This window comes from Phocoena phocoena, chromosome 6 (genome assembly GCF_963924675.1).
Source record: "Phocoena phocoena chromosome 6, mPhoPho1.1, whole genome shotgun sequence".
In the NCBI taxonomy this organism is placed as follows: Eukaryota; Metazoa; Chordata; class Mammalia; order Artiodactyla; family Phocoenidae; genus Phocoena; species Phocoena phocoena.
This window is the reverse complement of record NC_089224.1, coordinates 88,252,445-88,271,307: the sequence shown is the minus strand read 5'-3', so window position 1 is coordinate 88,271,307 and position 18,863 is coordinate 88,252,445. Positions and strand designations below refer to the sequence as shown.

At 36.6% G+C, this 18,863-nt stretch overlaps 1 protein-coding gene and 1 non-coding gene across 2 annotated transcripts in view; both read right to left on the bottom strand.

Annotated features, from left to right (window-relative positions):
• FKTN (fukutin) overlaps window positions 1–18,863 on the bottom strand; it is an 81,918-nt gene that overhangs the window by 41,506 nt on the left and 21,549 nt on the right. Inside the window, exons 4-8 of the mRNA XM_065879927.1 lie at window positions 14,645–14,922; window positions 13,831–13,963; window positions 6,838–6,967; window positions 4,769–4,902; window positions 2,299–2,426 (exon numbers count right to left, since the gene is read on the bottom strand). Of these exons, the coding sequence (XP_065735999.1) occupies window positions 2,299–2,426; window positions 4,769–4,902; window positions 6,838–6,967; window positions 13,831–13,963; window positions 14,645–14,922 (803 nt within the window). The remainder of the gene's footprint in view (window positions 1–2,298; window positions 2,427–4,768; window positions 4,903–6,837; window positions 6,968–13,830; window positions 13,964–14,644; window positions 14,923–18,863) is intronic.
• LOC136125240 (U6 spliceosomal RNA) lies at window positions 3,162–3,267 on the bottom strand. Its single transcript, XR_010656008.1, has one exon. It is a non-coding gene; the product is annotated as a U6 spliceosomal RNA (small nuclear RNA).

Genomic DNA, 18,863 nt, shown 5'->3' with positions numbered 1-18,863 from the left:
GAGAAGAAAGAAATCCTTCTAAGAAAGCCTTAGAAGAAAAATTAAGACTAACATGATTATAATACAAGCTTCAGAAATTACTTTTCTTAGAACAAAGGTGACATTCTCATATGAGTTCTCTAAGAATAGGTGTGACAGTTTAATATTGAGATAATTATATAGGTTCTGATCTGTAAATTCCTTGTAAGACTAAGAAGAGAAATACTACTGCTATAGAGAGTATTAATAATAGCAGCTTATAATTACTTAGCACTCAGGACATGCTTAATTATCTTCAAAACCCTTTTTGTGTATTGACTCACTTAGTTCTTAAAACCATTCTATGCAGGAATTTCTATTATTGTTCCCATTTTACATTTGAGGAAACTTAGGTACAGATAATATAGCTGATAAAACGGAGAGCTGGGATTCAAAAGCAAGCAGACTGGCTCCATGCCTTTAATTTCTATGCTACACTATCTCCTAGTTTAAAAAAAAGCCTCTAAATTATGTGTTAAATTTGGCATCTTTATCATATTTGAATAAACAAACTATAGCTAAATGTCAAAAACACTTAGCTCCCTATTCACCTAGCCATAGTGAGAGTGTCAATTACAAATTCATTAACTTACTATTTCTGTCTTATAATCTGAGCTTACTCAGCATGAAGGTGTTTGTTGTCATAAAGCAAAATAATTTTTTATAATAAATGAGTTTCGGGAATATGCTCCAGGATCAGGGTCAATTGGGATAATTTATTACTTTGAGAAAAAGGCTTGGATTACTCTCAAACCTCCAGGACCAGTTTAACCTTACACGGAGACTCCCTGCCTTCAAACGGATTCAGTGATCCCAGTAGGGTATGTCTAAGTACCCAGGAGAAACCAGTCCAAGTTTGGAATTCTTCTTCTATGCTATGTAGAACATTCCCCAATGCTCCCAATGGCTCAAATTTATTCAATGATAGGAGCCCCAATCTCAGCTAGTTGGTGAGGGAAATTTATGCTACTGGTCATATAGCAACCATAAGAATGACGACAACGATAGCAATCACATTAGCAATCATAATATTAATAATATTACATAATAATAACAATGGTAACCACCACTTACTGATAATAAGTGCTAAGCATTCCGCTAAGTGCCTCATACTGTCAGGTGTATTACAGAGGCAGTAGGGGGTAGTGATTAAAAGTATGAACTCTAGAGACAGGCTGCTGTCTGACTTATTCGCTGTGATGTTGAACAAACGACTTAAATTCTCAGCGCCTCATAGACTATCTGTGGTTGTTATGAGGATTAGATGTGTTAATACGTGAAAAATGTTCATAGTAGTGCCTGATACACAGTAGTACTACTCAAATTTAATGGATGAGGAGATTAATGTTCAGAAAAGCTAAAGGCCACAATTAGGGTGAAGCTGAGGCTTCCCGGGTCTGCCTGATTCCAGAGCCCTTCTCTGGGTTCTCTTTTGCATTCGTTCTCTCTCTCTCAGAACTGTGAACAGGCCAACTGCATCATAAAGGGCACTCAGTTACTCTAACTTCATTTTTGTCTTTCGTCATCAAGGAGTTTGACTATGGCAGTATTAAAAAAAAAAATGTTCAAAATGCCAATCTAACATATTACAGTCCATCAATTAATTCAGAATTGAGACACTCTCCCCCTGCAATTTTCTATCTGAATCATGTGTCTTAAGATTATAATTGGCAGTGTCTTTCCTTTCTTGGTAGCACATAAAATAATGGTACATCTTACAATGCGTATCACCTTACATTTGACAAAATATGGTAGCTGTTAAGCCCGATCACTATCCTTTAAGGATTAGCCCTCAGTCTATGTGTTAAAGGCACATTCCAGAGCTTGCCCAGCATTCATGACCTCAGCTCCAGCCAATCCCAATCTCCTCACTTAAACTTCACGTGACCTTAACAATCTCCTTCTTACTGACCCTTACCCATTCTCATCAAATTATCAAGCTCCTACAGCTCTAACAGCCAATCAGTTTTTTGGCTCAGGCTCTGGGCCTGATTTTTCTGTTCCTTATTTTGGCTTTCCCTTTCTGATGACTCAAGGGCTTCCAATCACAATGACTCTATGGACTGACAAACCCAGGGGCACTTGCTCCTCAGGGACTGTCCTTATAGGCAGTCCTCACTTCTCAAGCATAACTGGGCTCTCTGGGAAAGCTGAGAAAGTATAAGCTAACAGTGAGACTTGACAGTCTTTTTCCCCCCCCCCATTTTCAGTTACTTCCTTATTTCTACCTTCTGCAGTTATTACTACAGCCCCTTTTGTAAGTACTTATCTGATTCATACTTAAATTTTTTTCCTGTTTTGGCCTGAGTGCCTCCATTCCACATATAGTCAGTCTCTTCATAGAAGAAAAAAATGTCAAGTTTTACATCATCTTTTCCCTGGAAAGATAGTTCCAAGCTGTCTTCTACCTAGGGAGAAGATGAACATCTTCACAGACTGAAACAAAGGAAGTACATTTCTTAAAATTAAAAAAACAAAAGATTCTTATGTTTTATACAGAGAGAGAGTATAGGTTTCAAGATACTGTTTTTCAAGTTGGAGCACTTCTGAAATTGGGATGCATCAGTAGCACACCATTGTTTGATTTCTTTTTTTTTTTTAACATCTTTATTGGAGTAAAATTGCTTTACATTGTTGTGTTAGTTGCTGCTATATAATAAAGTGAATCAGCTATATGTATACATATATCCCCATATCCCCTCATTCTTAAGTCTCCCTCTCCTACTCCTTTAGGTGGACACAGAACACTGAGCTGATCTCCCTGTGCTATGCGGCTGCTTCCCACTAGCTATCTGCTTTACATTTGGTAGTGTATGTATGTCCATGCCACTCTCGCACTTTGTCCCAGCTTACCCTTCCCCCTCCCTGTGTCCTCAAGTCCATTCTCTACGTCTGCGTCTTTATTCCTGTCCTGCCCCTAGGTTCTTCAGAACCTTTTTAATTTTTTTAAGATTCCATATATATATGTTAGCATATGGTATTTGTTTTTCTCTGACTTACTTCACTCTATGACAGACCCTAGGTCCAACCACCTCACCACAAATAACTCAGTTTCATTTCTTTTTATGGCTGAGTAATATTCCATTGTATATATGTGTCACATCTTCTTTATCCATTCATCTGTCAATGGACACTTAGGTTGCAAAAATATGGAACGCTTCACGAATTTGCGTGTCATCCTTGCACAGGGCCATGCTAATCTTCTCTGTATCATTCCAATTTTAGTATATGTGCTGCCGAAGCGAGCACTGATTTCTTAATTAAATGCACATAAAATAATGTTGCTTTTTACAACTGATGACAACTCAGAGTAAATGACTTATAGTAGTTAAATGGTCACTCGGCAAAACATCCTGTTCCTGAGCCCCTTTCTGACTAAAGAAGGAAAGTAATCAAAGAATAATTATTCCCTTTAATAAGCAAGTAAAACTATCAGGAAGTAAGTCTCTCATCACAATCAATAAATGAGTACTTATGTAACTGTGGCATAGAAACCCATATATCAATACATTATATACATGAAAAAAAGAAAAAAGAAGTTAAAAAGTACAAAGAATTCTGAGAGCACTTCCCTAAGAAACTTATCCTACAAATAATCATGTTCCCATTGGACTTGGTGCATCTGTCTGTGGCAGCACTAATCACTTAATTGTTTATGAATTTGTTTTCTCCCAATTAGACAGTGGACTCCTCAAGGATAAAGACTGTACCTTATTCATCTTTGTGTCCTGGGTGCAGAGCTCAGTGCCAGGCAGAGACTGAGTGTTAAGGAAACAATTGCTGAATGACTAGAGTTCTATTGCTTTGCCTTTCACCTCAGGAAGATATTTGATTAAATTTTAAAATAAACTGGAGTGATTATGATGAGAGAAGTAATTTTCCAGGGACTAAACATACTTCTACTTGCTTTCCAGGTCAACACCTCTCTGGGAACAACCAAATTAAGAGTAAGGTCATTGTCGGGATCATAGGCTTAGGGCATAGGAATCAAATTGTCTAAAAGGAGATTTCATCTAAGCCACAATGACCTATTCCTAGTTGACCTGTGAGAAAACGGCTATGGACGAGGACATGTGAAATAAACAAGAAACCCAAGTACTGTTTGAAATGATTCCATATTTTTTTTAAGCTTTTTTTTTTCTTTTAAGGGGACCATTTTTTAAAGTCTTTACTGAATTTGTTACAACATTGCTTCTGTTTTGTGTTTTGGTTTTTTTTGGCCGAGAGGCATGTGGGATCTTAGCTCCCCAACCAGGGATCAAACCCACACCACCTGCATTAGAAGGCAAAGTCTTAGCCACCAGACCACCAGGGAAGTCCCTGTATTTCTAATTCTTAGCAATCAATGGAATGTTTCAAGTTGATAATAATATGATGCCTAAGTGAACATAAAATTAAATGACTCACGAGAAAAAACATAACTTCAGGTAGGGTAGATGAGATTCTTACTTATTAATCATATATTAATTAATTATGTTATATTATTGCCTAATATAATGGCAATAAATTCTTCTGCAAGAGTCCAAGCTCCTTTTTGCCTTCTCATGGTCAATAGAAAGCCAGATTTTCTAGTTTTCCTTAAATAGTGCGGAAGTCACAAGTGGTAATAGTCTTCTGCTGAACTCATCCTGGTCGATAATGAGTGATAAAATGCTACATACAGTGCTTTTAAACATCTGTGACTTGCTTAATATAAACTTTACTTTTGAGACATGTTACTAATGAAGTAAATCAGATTTTTTTTACTGACCTTCCCAAATTTGTGTTTGAGTGGGAGTCCTGCATCTTGAAATGCTGAAATAATATCAGATTTGTAATCTTGTATAAAAATTCCTAGGTCAACATCTTTACTATAAGGAATAATGCCGCACTGCCGATACCATCCTAAAAAAAAAGGAATGAGAAAACTTTTTTAAAAACTGCAGTTTGGAAAAAATTAGTCATTATTATAATGGATAGTCTTTGTAACAGTGTATTTTATTTCACAGGATTAGACTTAGTGTGCTTTACCAAAATTGAAAAAAAATTAGATCCCAACTTAATATCTGTGATTATAGGAGCCACTTGTTGAAGAACATTTCTTTTATTCCTTCCTTCCTTCATTTTTACTGGTTTGAGCACTCAGCAGCCTCAAAAACTTTCATGATGTACTGTAATTTCTGAATAAACTATTAGCTTGGACTGGGCCATCCATTTAAAACATTAAGCTACTTTTTAAAATGTTTAATCATAAATCTCTTATGATGAAGGTTGCTTTTAAGATATGCTAAACAATATAATTTAATTCTTTTGCTTAAGCTATATCCCTTTCCTGAGCAGTAATTTGTAGAACTTAACAGCTCTGAACAGCTCATGTCTGATGGATCACATGAAAAAGAAGAGCAGTACCAGCCTCAATTTTCAGCATACTGTCAAAAGATATTCCTACATATTTACTATGTATCTACTTCTAAATTGGGTGCTATAATAATGTTCTAAAAAGGCAAAATTTATACCTTAATATTACTAAGGGCTCTGAGTTTCTCTTATTATCCTTCTAATCCTTCCATTCAAAGTATTCAAAAAGTAAATAAATGTCTATGATTATCTTTGAGAAATACTGTTTGGAATTCTAAACTTTAACTTCATTTTAACATAGATCTTTAGAAGCTTAGCATGGGATCTCATCTCTAGTTTAAGAAAAATCTACAATCCACATCTATCAAAGAATCATGAACTACTAAAAATGGAAGACTCCTTAAGTATCATCTAATCCAACGCCCTCATTTTATAAATGCCCTTAAATTAAGAAAACCATGGGGCTAAGAACTCAAAAGATATCATGATAAATGATTATGAAATATTTTTGATGACAGTCTATAAAACAATCTTACTCCAGAAAGTTAAACCTTAAAGCATGTATCACATAAATGAGATGTACTCTTTTTTTGGGGGGTGGGGGTTACTCTAGCTGGAAGCTCCTTGACAGGAAGAACCATGGGAATTTTCCTCAAAGCCTAATTGACAGGATAACCACACATCCCTGTTTACACCTGTTGTACCAACATAATTACTAACGGCACTCCTTTCACTCTCAAAAAGTCTCTTGAATTGGACAATAAATTATATGGTAACCCTATAAAAGCAGGAACAAAATTTATTTTTGTACAAATATAGTTATAATTAAGATAGAACAAATACAGATATAATCAACTACAGTTATAAACAAGAGGGAATAAAAACAAAAATATGTTAAATTCTAAATAATTCTAAAATCCAAAGGAGTTTGAGCTAATGCACAATAGAAAGAGATCCAGAAATCTTTCTTGGATTCTACATTTCCCCATCTCAGAATGAACAGAATGTGGTAAGACAGTGACGTCCAATCATGATCTGGAAAAGATTCGTGGAAGCCTTATGACATTCCCTTTCCTCTTAGAAACTCCTGGTGCAATGCAAGTTATTTGTATTATGTGTAAGTAAAGAAACAGAATACAGTTTTTTTTTTTTTTAAGGTAATAACAACCTTTGGGATAGAAATAATAAAATGATTATCTAAAGATTATCTGAGAATCACATGTAGTCTACATGTTCTGATATAAATTTTATACAAATTACTTATAATTTTGGGACACACGACATGGCCTTAATTCTGTTTTATGCTTCTGAAGTTATTTCTTTAAAAAAATCAATAAATCCTTGCTCCGTGCACTATGCTTATTCTTTCTATAAATATGATGCTTCCAATACCACTGAGGTTTTGTCATCTCAAGCAGTCATCCCTAGAGCCAAAGAGGATGAAATGTCAAAAAGACAAACGTAAAGTAACAAGAATTTTACCTAGACAAGTTCCACTGCTCAGCCAGAACCGTACTCCCAATTTCTTTAATGTTTTGGCTGCTAGTTGCATCAATTCCTTTGCACTCTTCCGAAAGGCCATAGCTTCCACAGTGTTATCATCAAGGTATTGCTACAGATATAATAAATAGTCAGCTATAACAGCCATTTCTAAGTTGCCAGAAATATTTCTGTGACATCCAAATTAAACTTGAAAATTAACCCCATATTATATATTTTTTGATTATAAAAATCAAGTTTCAGAATTCCTTGTTAGTCACACATTAAAATAAGACTATAAGAGTGGATTCTAGGAGAGACAAGTTAAAGGGGAAGGGCTATACCCAGGATTCTCAAAGGATGAGATTTATACCTTTACCAACTCCCTCCTCTACATCACAATTTAGCAGATTGGGTAGTTAGGGGAAAAGAAGGTTAATTAAGAGAGCTACAGGCATATCTGAAGCACAAGGCCTTCAGTGACGTTTTCATCATGCACTGGTGCAAATGGTCTTTAGGACAGAACTGTATAGTACAAAGAATGTGGGATTTTTGAATCAGATTGTGTTCAAGTCTAAACTCACTTCATTTTAGCTATGACCCTGGGCATAGTGCCTCAGAAGAACATAAGCTCTACGAGAAAAGTGACTTCATTTTGTTTAGCACTATATCTCCAATGTCTAAAACAGTACTTGAATGAATGAGAGAATCAAAGATCAAACCTCTCTCAGATATAATTTTCTCATCAATAATTAAAGAATAATAATTATACTTTGCAGGACTGCTGTGAAGATTTAATGAGATAATGACAGAAAAATGTCTCACAAATTTTGAAATTCTATACAAATATTACTGTCATTTACTTATAGTCTTTTTGCTTTTCTTCATTTTTAGGGTGTTCTGGAACTGAAGAAAGCACTGAAAATTCTTCATTGATGCTTCACTACCTACGGGACAAAATCTAAACTTGGCATGGCAGACAAGGACACTGTGTTTAGGGCCAGAGTACTGGTCCAGCCTTATCTCCACCCTTCTCATATTTCACTCCCCAAATATATCACAACTTTTCAAGCCTCTGTGTCAACATGTTTCCTCTGTCTGAAATGCCCTTGACTAACAAAATCTTTCAGGTCTCAGTTCCACCCTCTGAAAAACATTCCCTGATTTTCCCAGGAACACAAATGTTTTATTCTCCCAGGGCTCCTCTTCAGCTCAACATTTAAAGAGCAAGAAATTACGTTTGGTACTAGATATAGACAGAGACAAATAAAATAATCTGTTCAGTGACCTTATAACAGTTACCATTTATATATACTTTTATTATAATTCTTATCATATTTAATTCTTTTTGTTCCAGAACAAAAGATCAAAGTCTTTTTTTAGAATTGAATTGTAATTGACATACAATATCATATTAGTTTCAGGTGTACAACATAGTGTTCAATATTTTTATACATTACAAAATGATCACCATGATAACTCTAGCTACCATCTGTCATCATACAGAGTTATTACAATATTACTGAATATATTCCCTAGTCTGTATATTACATCCCCATGACATATTCGTTTTATACCTGGAAGTTTATATCTCTTAATCCCCTTCACCTATTTCACCCATCCCCCTTATCATATTTCATTCTAATTGCTGATTCTATTTATATTTCCTCCAATAGGTTGTAAACATGAATCCTTTAAGGCAAGTACTGAATCTCTCCATCACTGTATATACAAATTGAAAATGGTGCCTGGTATATAATATGTGAGCAACACATATTGATAAATGCGTAAATGAGTAAATAACTGCCTAATCCCCTCCCATCCCACAATATCTTAAAATATCCTGGCATTCTTTTACAATATAGTAGGAGGAAATATAGTTCCTAGAAGGACCATATATCTCAAGCAAAAAGTATCCCTAGGAAAAAAGACGGATTCCTGAAGATAAGTTACATTCTCCAGAATACACAAAGTATGTAGGATCTTTTCAATATGAAAACATCCTCAGAGCCACAATTCTCTTAGAACATATGATTGGCATGAGAGATGCATGTTCATATCCCTTTTGTAGGGGAGAAAGCCTGGAGCTAGAAATTTGGGGACCCAGAATTTACTCCATGCTCAGCCAATAATGACTATGTAACTTACATCTTGAAACCTCAGTTTTCTTATCAGTTAATGGTGAATCCTTGGCTTATTTCACAGAGTAACTGAAAGGATCAAATTAAGTAACAGAAATGAAAACTTTGTGTTCTACAAAAACATTACTCTGACAATTATGTCCAACTGAGGCTGCCCCTGCATAGATACACTCCCAGCTCTGACATACCTTTAATAAATAACATGACACTCCCAGAAATTCCATTTCTTAGAATTGACCCTCATATGCGTTAAAGTATAAACATGTATATACCTATATACCTTATACATCTGTTACAGACTTTAAAAGTTATAGTTATGCATACTTTTTTTCATTTAAAAATGTCTCACATAAATCTTGGGATTACCATGCCTCTTAGAAAAAGACTAAATCCTAATTTAAATATCAGTCCATATGATCTTTCCTGTTCAGGCAACCTTTCCCCAAATCTTTCCCCAAAATATAGATGAAAAACAATAAAATGACAGAAGGTGTCCACTCATTTCACAGATGAGGAAACTAAGGCTCAGAAATTTGCCCCAGGTCTCAGAGCAACTTAGTAGAAGAAAGAGGATATGAATGTGGCTTTCTAGATATTTCTGGGCCAGGGGTCCAGATATTTCCATACTCCTCTCTAGTTTTTTACTGGAACTCAACAAACTGAAGCTCATCAATTATTTTTGGATGGTTACTGCCGAAACAAAATCAAGTGCAGGAAAATGTGTATTATCCTAGTCCTAAACTTCTTGGTAGATTGAGAAAATAATTAAAGTAAATAAAGTAAGCCAGGAGAGCACTTCCCCTCTGTTCTCCTTCCCTCCCTGGACTCTTCTAAACTAGAGCCATTAGATGAGGCAGAGCAAGAAAGCGCACAGTGGTGGCCTGGCATGGGTATCGGAGCCTGAGAAGGCATCGAGGGCATCCACATGGAGAAGAGTCCAGTGTGGGGAGCCAGAGCCTGAGCCAGATGAGAAGTGTGTCTATATATGGGAGTAGCCCAGTCAGGGAGAGCAACACCTAAGCAGGATGAGGATAGCATCCATGTGGGAGAGGGAACAGCAGAAATAATGGGAGACTGAACAAATAAGTAAATATATTAAGGGTAGTATAAGTCAGGTTTCTCACTGTTTGAGAAGGGAGTCACAAATATGGAAATGAACCCTATGCTGTTTAACTGAAATATAAATTAGACTGAAGACATCAATGTGGATTCATGGATTGTGACAGATAAGATACAGAAGTAAATACACACACACACACACACACACACACACACACTCTACTCCTGTCACTGAGAGGCCCTGCAGGCAAGCAAACCTGGCATCCAGGCTTGGCTTCTAAAAGGAATCAGTAGCCAGAGGGATGGCTGATTCCAGGATTGTAGCAGGGAAATTACAAGATGAACCTAGAATATCTTGAGCCAAAAAGCAAGAAGGTGCTCAGAAAATGATGGAGACATGTCAAAAAGACACAGAAGTCACGTGAAGGGGCTTCCACTGGCCAAATATGGAACAGTTTGAGGATCAAAATAAACGATGAAAATAGTGCACTATAACTCATTGAAGAAAATAGGAAATCATGAGTTCATATAGATATAAACAAAGAAACTTGAAAGTTTGAGGAAGATATTGACAATATTTACAGACTTTTAAAGTACCTTCATGCCAAATACCTATTAATTACAAAGGGAAAAATAGAAACTTCACCAGGGCGAAGCCAGCAGACAGCACTTTAATCACGTAATCAATGTAAAAGTCAATAGTAATGGGACAAATCAAAATCATGCAGCGCCCGACAGGATGAAGTGAAAGCACAGAATCACTTCTGTGTTATTCCTACTAAAGGTATATAACCTAAATCTAACTTGAGGAAAAACCAAACAAACCCCAAACAAGGGACAATGTACAAAATATCTGGCCTGTAATCTTCAAAAGTATCAAAGTCATAAAAGTTAAAAAGTGATTGTGAAACTGTTCCAGACTGAAGGAAACTAAAGAGACAGAAAAATTAAATGCAACATGTGATTCTGAACAGAATCCTTTTATTATAATAGTCATTATTGGGATAATTAGCAAAACTTGAACGAGGATTAAATGGTAATAATCTTTTTTTTTTTTTTTTGACGGTACGCGGGCCTCTCACTGTTGTGGCCTCTCCCGTTGCGGAGCACAGGCTCCGGACGCGCAGGCTCAGCGGCCATGGCTCACGGGTCCAGCCGCTCCGCGGCATGTGGGATCCTCCCGGACCGGGGCACGAACCCTGTCCCCTGCATCGGCAGGCGGACTCTCAACCACTGCGCCACCAGGGAAGCCTGGTAATAATCTTTATATTAATTTCCTGATTTTTGTACTAAGACATGTAGGACAATGTTCTTGTTTTCAAGAAATACTAAATTATTTGAAGTTGTGGGGCAGATGTTGACAACTTACTTGCAAATGGTTCAGGAAAAAGAATTATTTGTATTGCATCTGTAACTTTTCTGAAAGTTTGAAAACGTTTCCAAAAATTATTATAAAAAAAAAGAAAGTTAGGAGGCTGCTTTGTGAGATCTAGTAGATTCATTGATTTTTTTTTTTTTTTAAACACCAGGCATTGTATTTAAGACTGTTTGGCGCCATCAAGCGTTCAAAGTTATGTATGTTCACCTTAATTTGAAAACTGACCTTCCTGTGGTTATAACGTAAGAAATGATGAAGAATGAAACATTTACGAGGGTAAGGATTAAAAAAAGTTATCAATCCCATTAGGTACTCTATATCAGTAATAACAGTACATTAGCAGAAGAGGAAAACAAATCAGTAATCACGAGTCTGTCTTGCTACTAGTGAAGGACACAAATAACATGATGAAGAATGAAAACAAAGTTTGGGACTTCCCTGGTGGCGCAGTGGTTGAGAATCCGCCTGCCAATGCAGGGGACAGCGGTTCAAGCCCTGGTCCGGGAAGATCCCACATGCCGCAGAGAAACTAAGCCCGTGTGCCACAACGACTGAGCCTGCATGCCACAACTACTGAAGCCTACAGCCCATGCTCCGTAACAAGAGAAGCCACCGCAATAAGACCACACACCGCAACCAAAGTAGCCCCAGCTCACGGCAACTAGAGAAAGCCTGCACACAGCAACGAACACCCAATACAGCCAAAAATAAAATTAAAAAATAAATAAAATTTTAAAAAAAGATTCAGCATTAAAAAAGAGAGAATGAATACAAAGTTCCACTTGATCCTGTTATGAAGAGAAACCTCTCGATAGCATTATAGCCCTGCTATGTGATGGTACTTTAAGCACCAATAGTATGAGGCTACGATAAGCTGATTAGCCCTCTGAGCATCTGTCATCAGTATTCTTTACTCTAATGCTGACTGAATGGTTGCCCTTAAAATCTAAAAAGCAAAAGTGAAAATATGCAATTAAAAAAATATAACACTATTCTCATGATTTCTCAATATCTTGAAACATCTTACACTGCCTTCTCACAAAGTTCAATAAAATGAGTTTGGGCAAATGCTTGCTAGGTAATAGAGTAGCTCTAATAAGTGTCCTGGAAAGAAACCATTTGATTCGGATGAGCACCTTATTCTTCATGCATTTTTCCATCACTATAGGAGCTTTTCTTTGCGCCAGCTACTGTGCCAGATACTGGGGCTATAGAGGTGAGTAAAATAAGATGCCTGCCATCAAGAAGTTCACATAATCTTGTAGGGGGACAAGACTGACATTCACAATTAATTGTGATAATTGCTATGACAGAGGTGGCAACCAGAAAAAAACTCCCGAGGCAGGAACAGTGAATGCGTGGTCAAGTGCAAGCACCAGTCTGCATCTCTTCTGCTTCCTACTACTCTGTGGTGGGGATATGATGGGCAGCACTTGCCTAATATTGCTGGCCCAGCCACACATGCGGTTTTCCAGCTTTTCATCCACGAGGCTGACTGGGTATGCTTCACAGTCACATAACTATAGATTTAAGGGAACAGGGCTAGGAAGGCCCACCCAGGCTGTCAGGTCTAGGCCCTGGGTGCCAGTACAGCCTACCAGAAAAAACCTTGCATTTGTGGGTGCTGGGCATTTGGCCAGTGATGATACAGCTGGTACTTCATTTTCCTATTCCACTCCTATCCTTGTGTACACAGCTTTCTTGGAAGGGAACCCCAGAAAATAAAGGGCAAGTGGAAAAATTAGGATACCAAAACCCCACCATATATTTGACTGATTTCACTGTATTTCTCTTTCATGTCATTTCTTACAGCTGAACTTTCATGTCCTTTAAAATCATCTTTATATTCCCCGGGGTCAGGAGAGTTCCTGGGAAGCTGGCTTTTAATAAATGTTTATTGAGTAGAAAGCTAAAGCAGCAGAATAAAGTAGAGTTCAAAAGCACTTGGTCTTTGTGTAGCATTTATCTTCAAAAACCTTCAAAAACACAAAAAATTCATATTCAGTGCCAACCCTCTAAGAAAAACTGTATTTTCTATGAAGTCCTCTCTAAATCCGCATGGTCCATATTCTACATGGCTTCATCCTACTCAGATTGCTTCAAGAACAGAATATACCATCTTTATAAAGTTCATGGGCTATCCTAACTAAAAGCGGAGGCCAGTGATGAACCTGTCAAAGTCTCCAAATAAAACAAGGTCTCCATAGATATCAAACCATTCAACTGGGGAAGAAATTGTTCCTTAAGGTTAATGTTTAATCTACTTTAAAAAAATTGAAACCATCTAGAAGAAAACAGACAAATCAGAAAAGATGTTTTCTTACTTACTTTCCAAAAGTTCCTTCATTCCCCCCCCCAAGAAATATTATACATACACTTCCTTTAATTTGAAAAGTACAATATTTGGTTATCTCTAACCTGAAAGAATGCTCGAGCTTCTTTATACCTACACTCGATAAATCTAGAGTGTGGTATTTCTTCTAGAAAGTGCATTGGATCTTTTGGAATGAGAACTTCTAATCCATCAATAGTAACTTGTTGTAACTCTGGCCTGAAAACAAAAGTTAAGACTTATTATAAGGATTTAACTCAGAATATTGGCAGCCTCTTCAAAATATACAATATAAGCAAATAGTTAAACATCAAGCATATTTTCTTCAATTACCTCAGGTATCATTTTTAAAGATCTACTCTCTTAGCAACTATCAAATATACAACACAGCAGTGTTAACTATAGTCACCATGCTGTACATCAGATTTCCAGAACTTATTTATCTCATAATAATTGGAAGTTTGTACATTTTGAACACTTTTACTTGTAAGTATGTAAATCCACAAACATACTTTACCCTGTGTTTGAACTCTTTATATATATAGAAAGATTTGTATTCTTTTATGCCTTGTTTTTGTCACTCAACATTGTAGGATTCATCTCTGTTGTTGCACAGAGCGCGAGTTCAGAGTTCCTTGTTTCCCTGCCCTACGATTCTTCTCGTTATGCACACATACATTTTGTGTGGGGCATTAAGAACAATGTTGCTATGAACATTCAGATATATATTATATTTCCTGGGGCACATGTGCATGAGTTGCTTCCTGTTGAATATTTACATTTCAAAACTGATTTACATGAATTACATTTTAGATTTAATTACTAAATGTAAAAGAAAGAATAAGAATTCATGACTGAACAAGACAGGTTTCACATCTCCCCTTTAGACCCTGAATTTACCTGTCAAAAGCTCCAGGATAACGACCAAACTGTAACTTTCGAAAAGGAACAAACTTCCTGTCAATGTGTCCTTTGAGCCGTAGATGGCCATGCCAAAGGTAGTTGCCGCTCCTTTCATGGAAGACCACCAAGTGGACAGCATGACTGGCCAATGTGCAGATGTAGTGCAGGGGGATTTCAGTTCCAGAAAGTGAGTCTATCCCATCTAGCCGAGGGTCCTTGCTCTCGAACTTTAGGCACTGAAATCCCATATTTTCAGCTATCCGAAACCAGCTTTCCTAAAACCAAAGAAACATCAAACTTGAATATTTAAAACCAAATACTAGTAGTGAAACTAAAATGATTCTTACACTGAATTAAGTCATACATATTTTTGTCCTAATCTGCTCTTTGCCTGAAGATTAAAAAATGAAGGTAGGGAAGGAAAGGTGGTAGTGGGAGAATAAAGGAAAGTACCAAAAAGAGAAACCACATAGCATGGAAGACATGTTCAAAGACTCTCTTTATGAAAATTAACACAAATTTCTTCCTTGGAATGAGAATGCCCACTCATTATAGTGTTCTTTGGTTAGTATCTATAAAGTAAACGTTAATATAAGGATAGCACTTAAAATTAAACCTCTAATTCTCAATTTCACTTCTAATAACCTTCAAAAGTGCTTCATAAAAGCAGGGTTTTCATCTCATAGTTATATCCCAACACCTTAAACTGCTACTAAAATAGAAGCCTATCATAATGCACATTATTAGAAAATAGACTGAAATATACTATAAAACAAGGTGCATTTTCCAACAGCATTAGTTATAGTATAACTCTCACGTAACAAGATTAATCTATAGGGTAGATTTTTAATCCTAATCTGGACACCAGTGCTTTAGATGATTAACCAGTATTAATTATTAAGAACACCTTATATTTGAATAGAAATGTACAGTTTCCAAAGAACTTTTATAAACATTACTGCATTTACATATGACATCTATCTTATAGAGCACAGATATTATAGATAAAGAAACAGACTCACAGAAGTCCAAAGAAACAAAATTAATAAGAGGCAAAGCCACTGCCAGCATTTAGGTCTTATCTAACCAAATACAAGGTTCTTTCTACTCTACAATACTATTTCTTTAAGTCTATATTTATATAATGTGTACAAAGCTCATTCACATTAATTATCTCATCTGATGTCCATAGAAATTATGTGACGTCAGCAAGGACGATATTATACCTAGTCTACAGTTAAGGAAAATAAAGTGGTAATACCAGACATTAAAGTTATTAAAGGATGGAAGTGCATCTGAAAGTCTTACGAGCCACAGCATTCATAAACATTTTTCAAGAGTACTTTATTTACATCACTTACTGTCTTTGAATGTTGTCATTTGGATTAGCTGTGTCCTCATTTATGCTCTTATAATACACACAAACCGTTATCATAGTACTGATTGTACTGTTTTTTAGTTGTTTAAACTTCATTAATAGACTGAAAGTTCCTCAACCTTAAGAATCAACAAAGTGGCTAGTACCAGCAGGTGCTCAATAGATACCTGTTGTTGTTGTTGATATTGTTAAACAAGAGAAAGTGACCATTCTGGTAAAGAATGCTAACCAGTATCAATAACAACTGTCTTCTCCTTTCTGGATATAGAGTGAAATCGTGTTTTGGTCAAAGGAATGTGGATGGAAGTATCAGATACCACTTCCAGGCCTGGCCTTACAATGTCCCATAAGACCTTCCCTGCTTTCCCTCCTCCATTTGTATGTAGGGAAGCAAAGAACTACAAGATGGGGAAACCATACAAATGAAACAGCCTGCATCCCTAAGTCACTGCTTAGAGGAAAGTCATCCAGGAATATCGCTGACCAAGAATAACCACACTGGATTTTGTCTAGAGACAATTACTCCTTTTTTGCCCTAAGCCAATGAGATTTTCGGGTTGTTTTTAGTAGCAACTAATGTAACTTAGTCTGGCTAATACAATTTCACCTTGGTACTCCTTATACTAGAATTATCGACTGTAGGATTCCCCTTTTTCATAAACCTAAGAGGTGAAAAGTACTGATTGAGTGTAAGAGTGGCCAACTCAGAGAAGGAATCTACTGTACAGGATGAAAGAAAAGCATTATAATTTGGTAAATTTGGGAAAAATTTAAAAGGCCAGACAGAACTTGAAGAGGAATGAGACGTTGGGTTGTGGGAAGAAAGACTGACAGACAAAATAGGCAGAACTATGAAACGGCTTTGCCTTTTCATAATCATGGCAGAGGAAAGTCAAGAACAAAGTAGTTGCTCTAATCAAACGGAGCAAAGGCCTAGCTCAAGACTGTACTGCACACATCTACTCCCAGTTGCCTTGGCAGTAGTTTGCTCGCTTCATGGTAATGATATTAACAAAGAAAAATCACAGGCAAATTAAGTCTATAGTAATCAGATCTGGTGATCTAATGAATTAGCTCTACCTTGGGAGAAGGTGTTGGGAGGACTACCCAAGGGCTCTGTATGATGTCATTTATGTAAAATGATAAACATGACCCTGTGTGCTTATTCTGGGTGTTGCTGACCTTTTGCTTCTGACTCTGGTCTTTCTGGTTTTGCCAATTATGGCATATTCTCTTTCTTCTAAAGTACTGGTTCTCAAGGCAAGTGGTACTGTAACCAAGAGACATTTTAGAAATTCGTGGAGATACTTTCAGTTATCATAATGATTGAAGACACAACTGGCATTTAGAGGTCTAGGCCGGGTACACGAGACATCCTAAAATCCAAAATATGGAAATCTATCCTGTGTCCTGCATAATTTCAAATGTTCTATCAGATAGTCACGTAGTGAAAAACGTATTTGTAATTATGTGAGCCTCCATTTCCGAGGAATACAATCGCCATGTTAAAGGAGAGGCAATTTTACTTTTCTGCTGTTGGAAACTTGTTTACTGTTTTGGAAAACTGTATTACTAAAAACAATATCATTCACAATAGAGTATATATTGGAAGTTATCACATTCAGTGGTCCTACTAAATAAGTAGGATAAGTGCAAGCATCTGAATTACTTCCTTATGTCTTCCAGTGTAGTCATGCCTGGACATTTACACACTGAAATATACATTTCCTTTCATTTCTACTTTATACTATAGTAGAGACATTACAGGATTTGGGAGATTATGTATGTAGGTAAGTTATAATTTCTATAGACTTCGTTTTGGGAAAATAAAGGAATGATAAAATACTTGTTGTAAAAAAGGTTTATAAGCTTTGTAGGCTTTTTCTATGAGGAACTCAAACAGTCCAATAGCAATGACCTACAAATACTGACATTTAGGAGTCTCTGCAGTGAAAAAGCTGGCATACTCTTATTACCCTATAGTGAAGTCCACCAGTTAATGAGGCCTAACCAGAAAAAAAAGCTTCCAATTGGTATTCAGTGCCTCATTCTTAAATATGAACAAAGATCAATGAACACTATAGAAAACCTGTATCATGAAAAACAGACAAAATAAAATAACCATACCAAAACCCAAACACCCACAAAGAAGGGAATTTCAAAAACAAAATACGGTAGAAAGCAAAAGACTTTCTTTTAAAAACACCAAACCTTGGGGCTTCCCTGGTGGCGCAGTGGTTGAAAATCTGCCTGCCAATGCAAGGGACACGGGTTCGAGCCCTGATCCGGGAAGATCCCACATGCCATGGAGCAACTAAGCCCGTGCACCACAACTACTGAGCCTGTGCTCTAAGGGCCCGCATGCCACAACTACTGAGCCCATGTGCCACAACTACTGAAGCCCATGCACCTAGAGCCTGTTCTCCACAACGAGAAGTCACCACAATGAGAAGCCTGCACACTGCAACGAAGAGTTGGCCCCCTCTTGATGCAACTAGAGAGAGCCTGGGTGCAGTGACAAAGACCCAATGCAGCCAAAAATAAATAAATAAATAAATTTATTTATTAAAACGAAAGTTAAAAAAAGAAAAACAATAAACCTTTAAAATCTGAAGAGGGAAAAAGACAAAATTGCACCCATAAAATAAGAATGCTACTATAAGAAACAGAGTACACAGAGCTTTTAGAAAATAAAAATATTAAATTTTAAGCAAAATATGAAAAAAATCAATGGCATTGTTAAAGATTTTGTTTAAAAGTAGAACAGTTAACAAAAGAGATGAAAAAAATCAGAGAGCAAAGATAAGAAAATGAAACTTTGGAAGTCCAACATCCAAG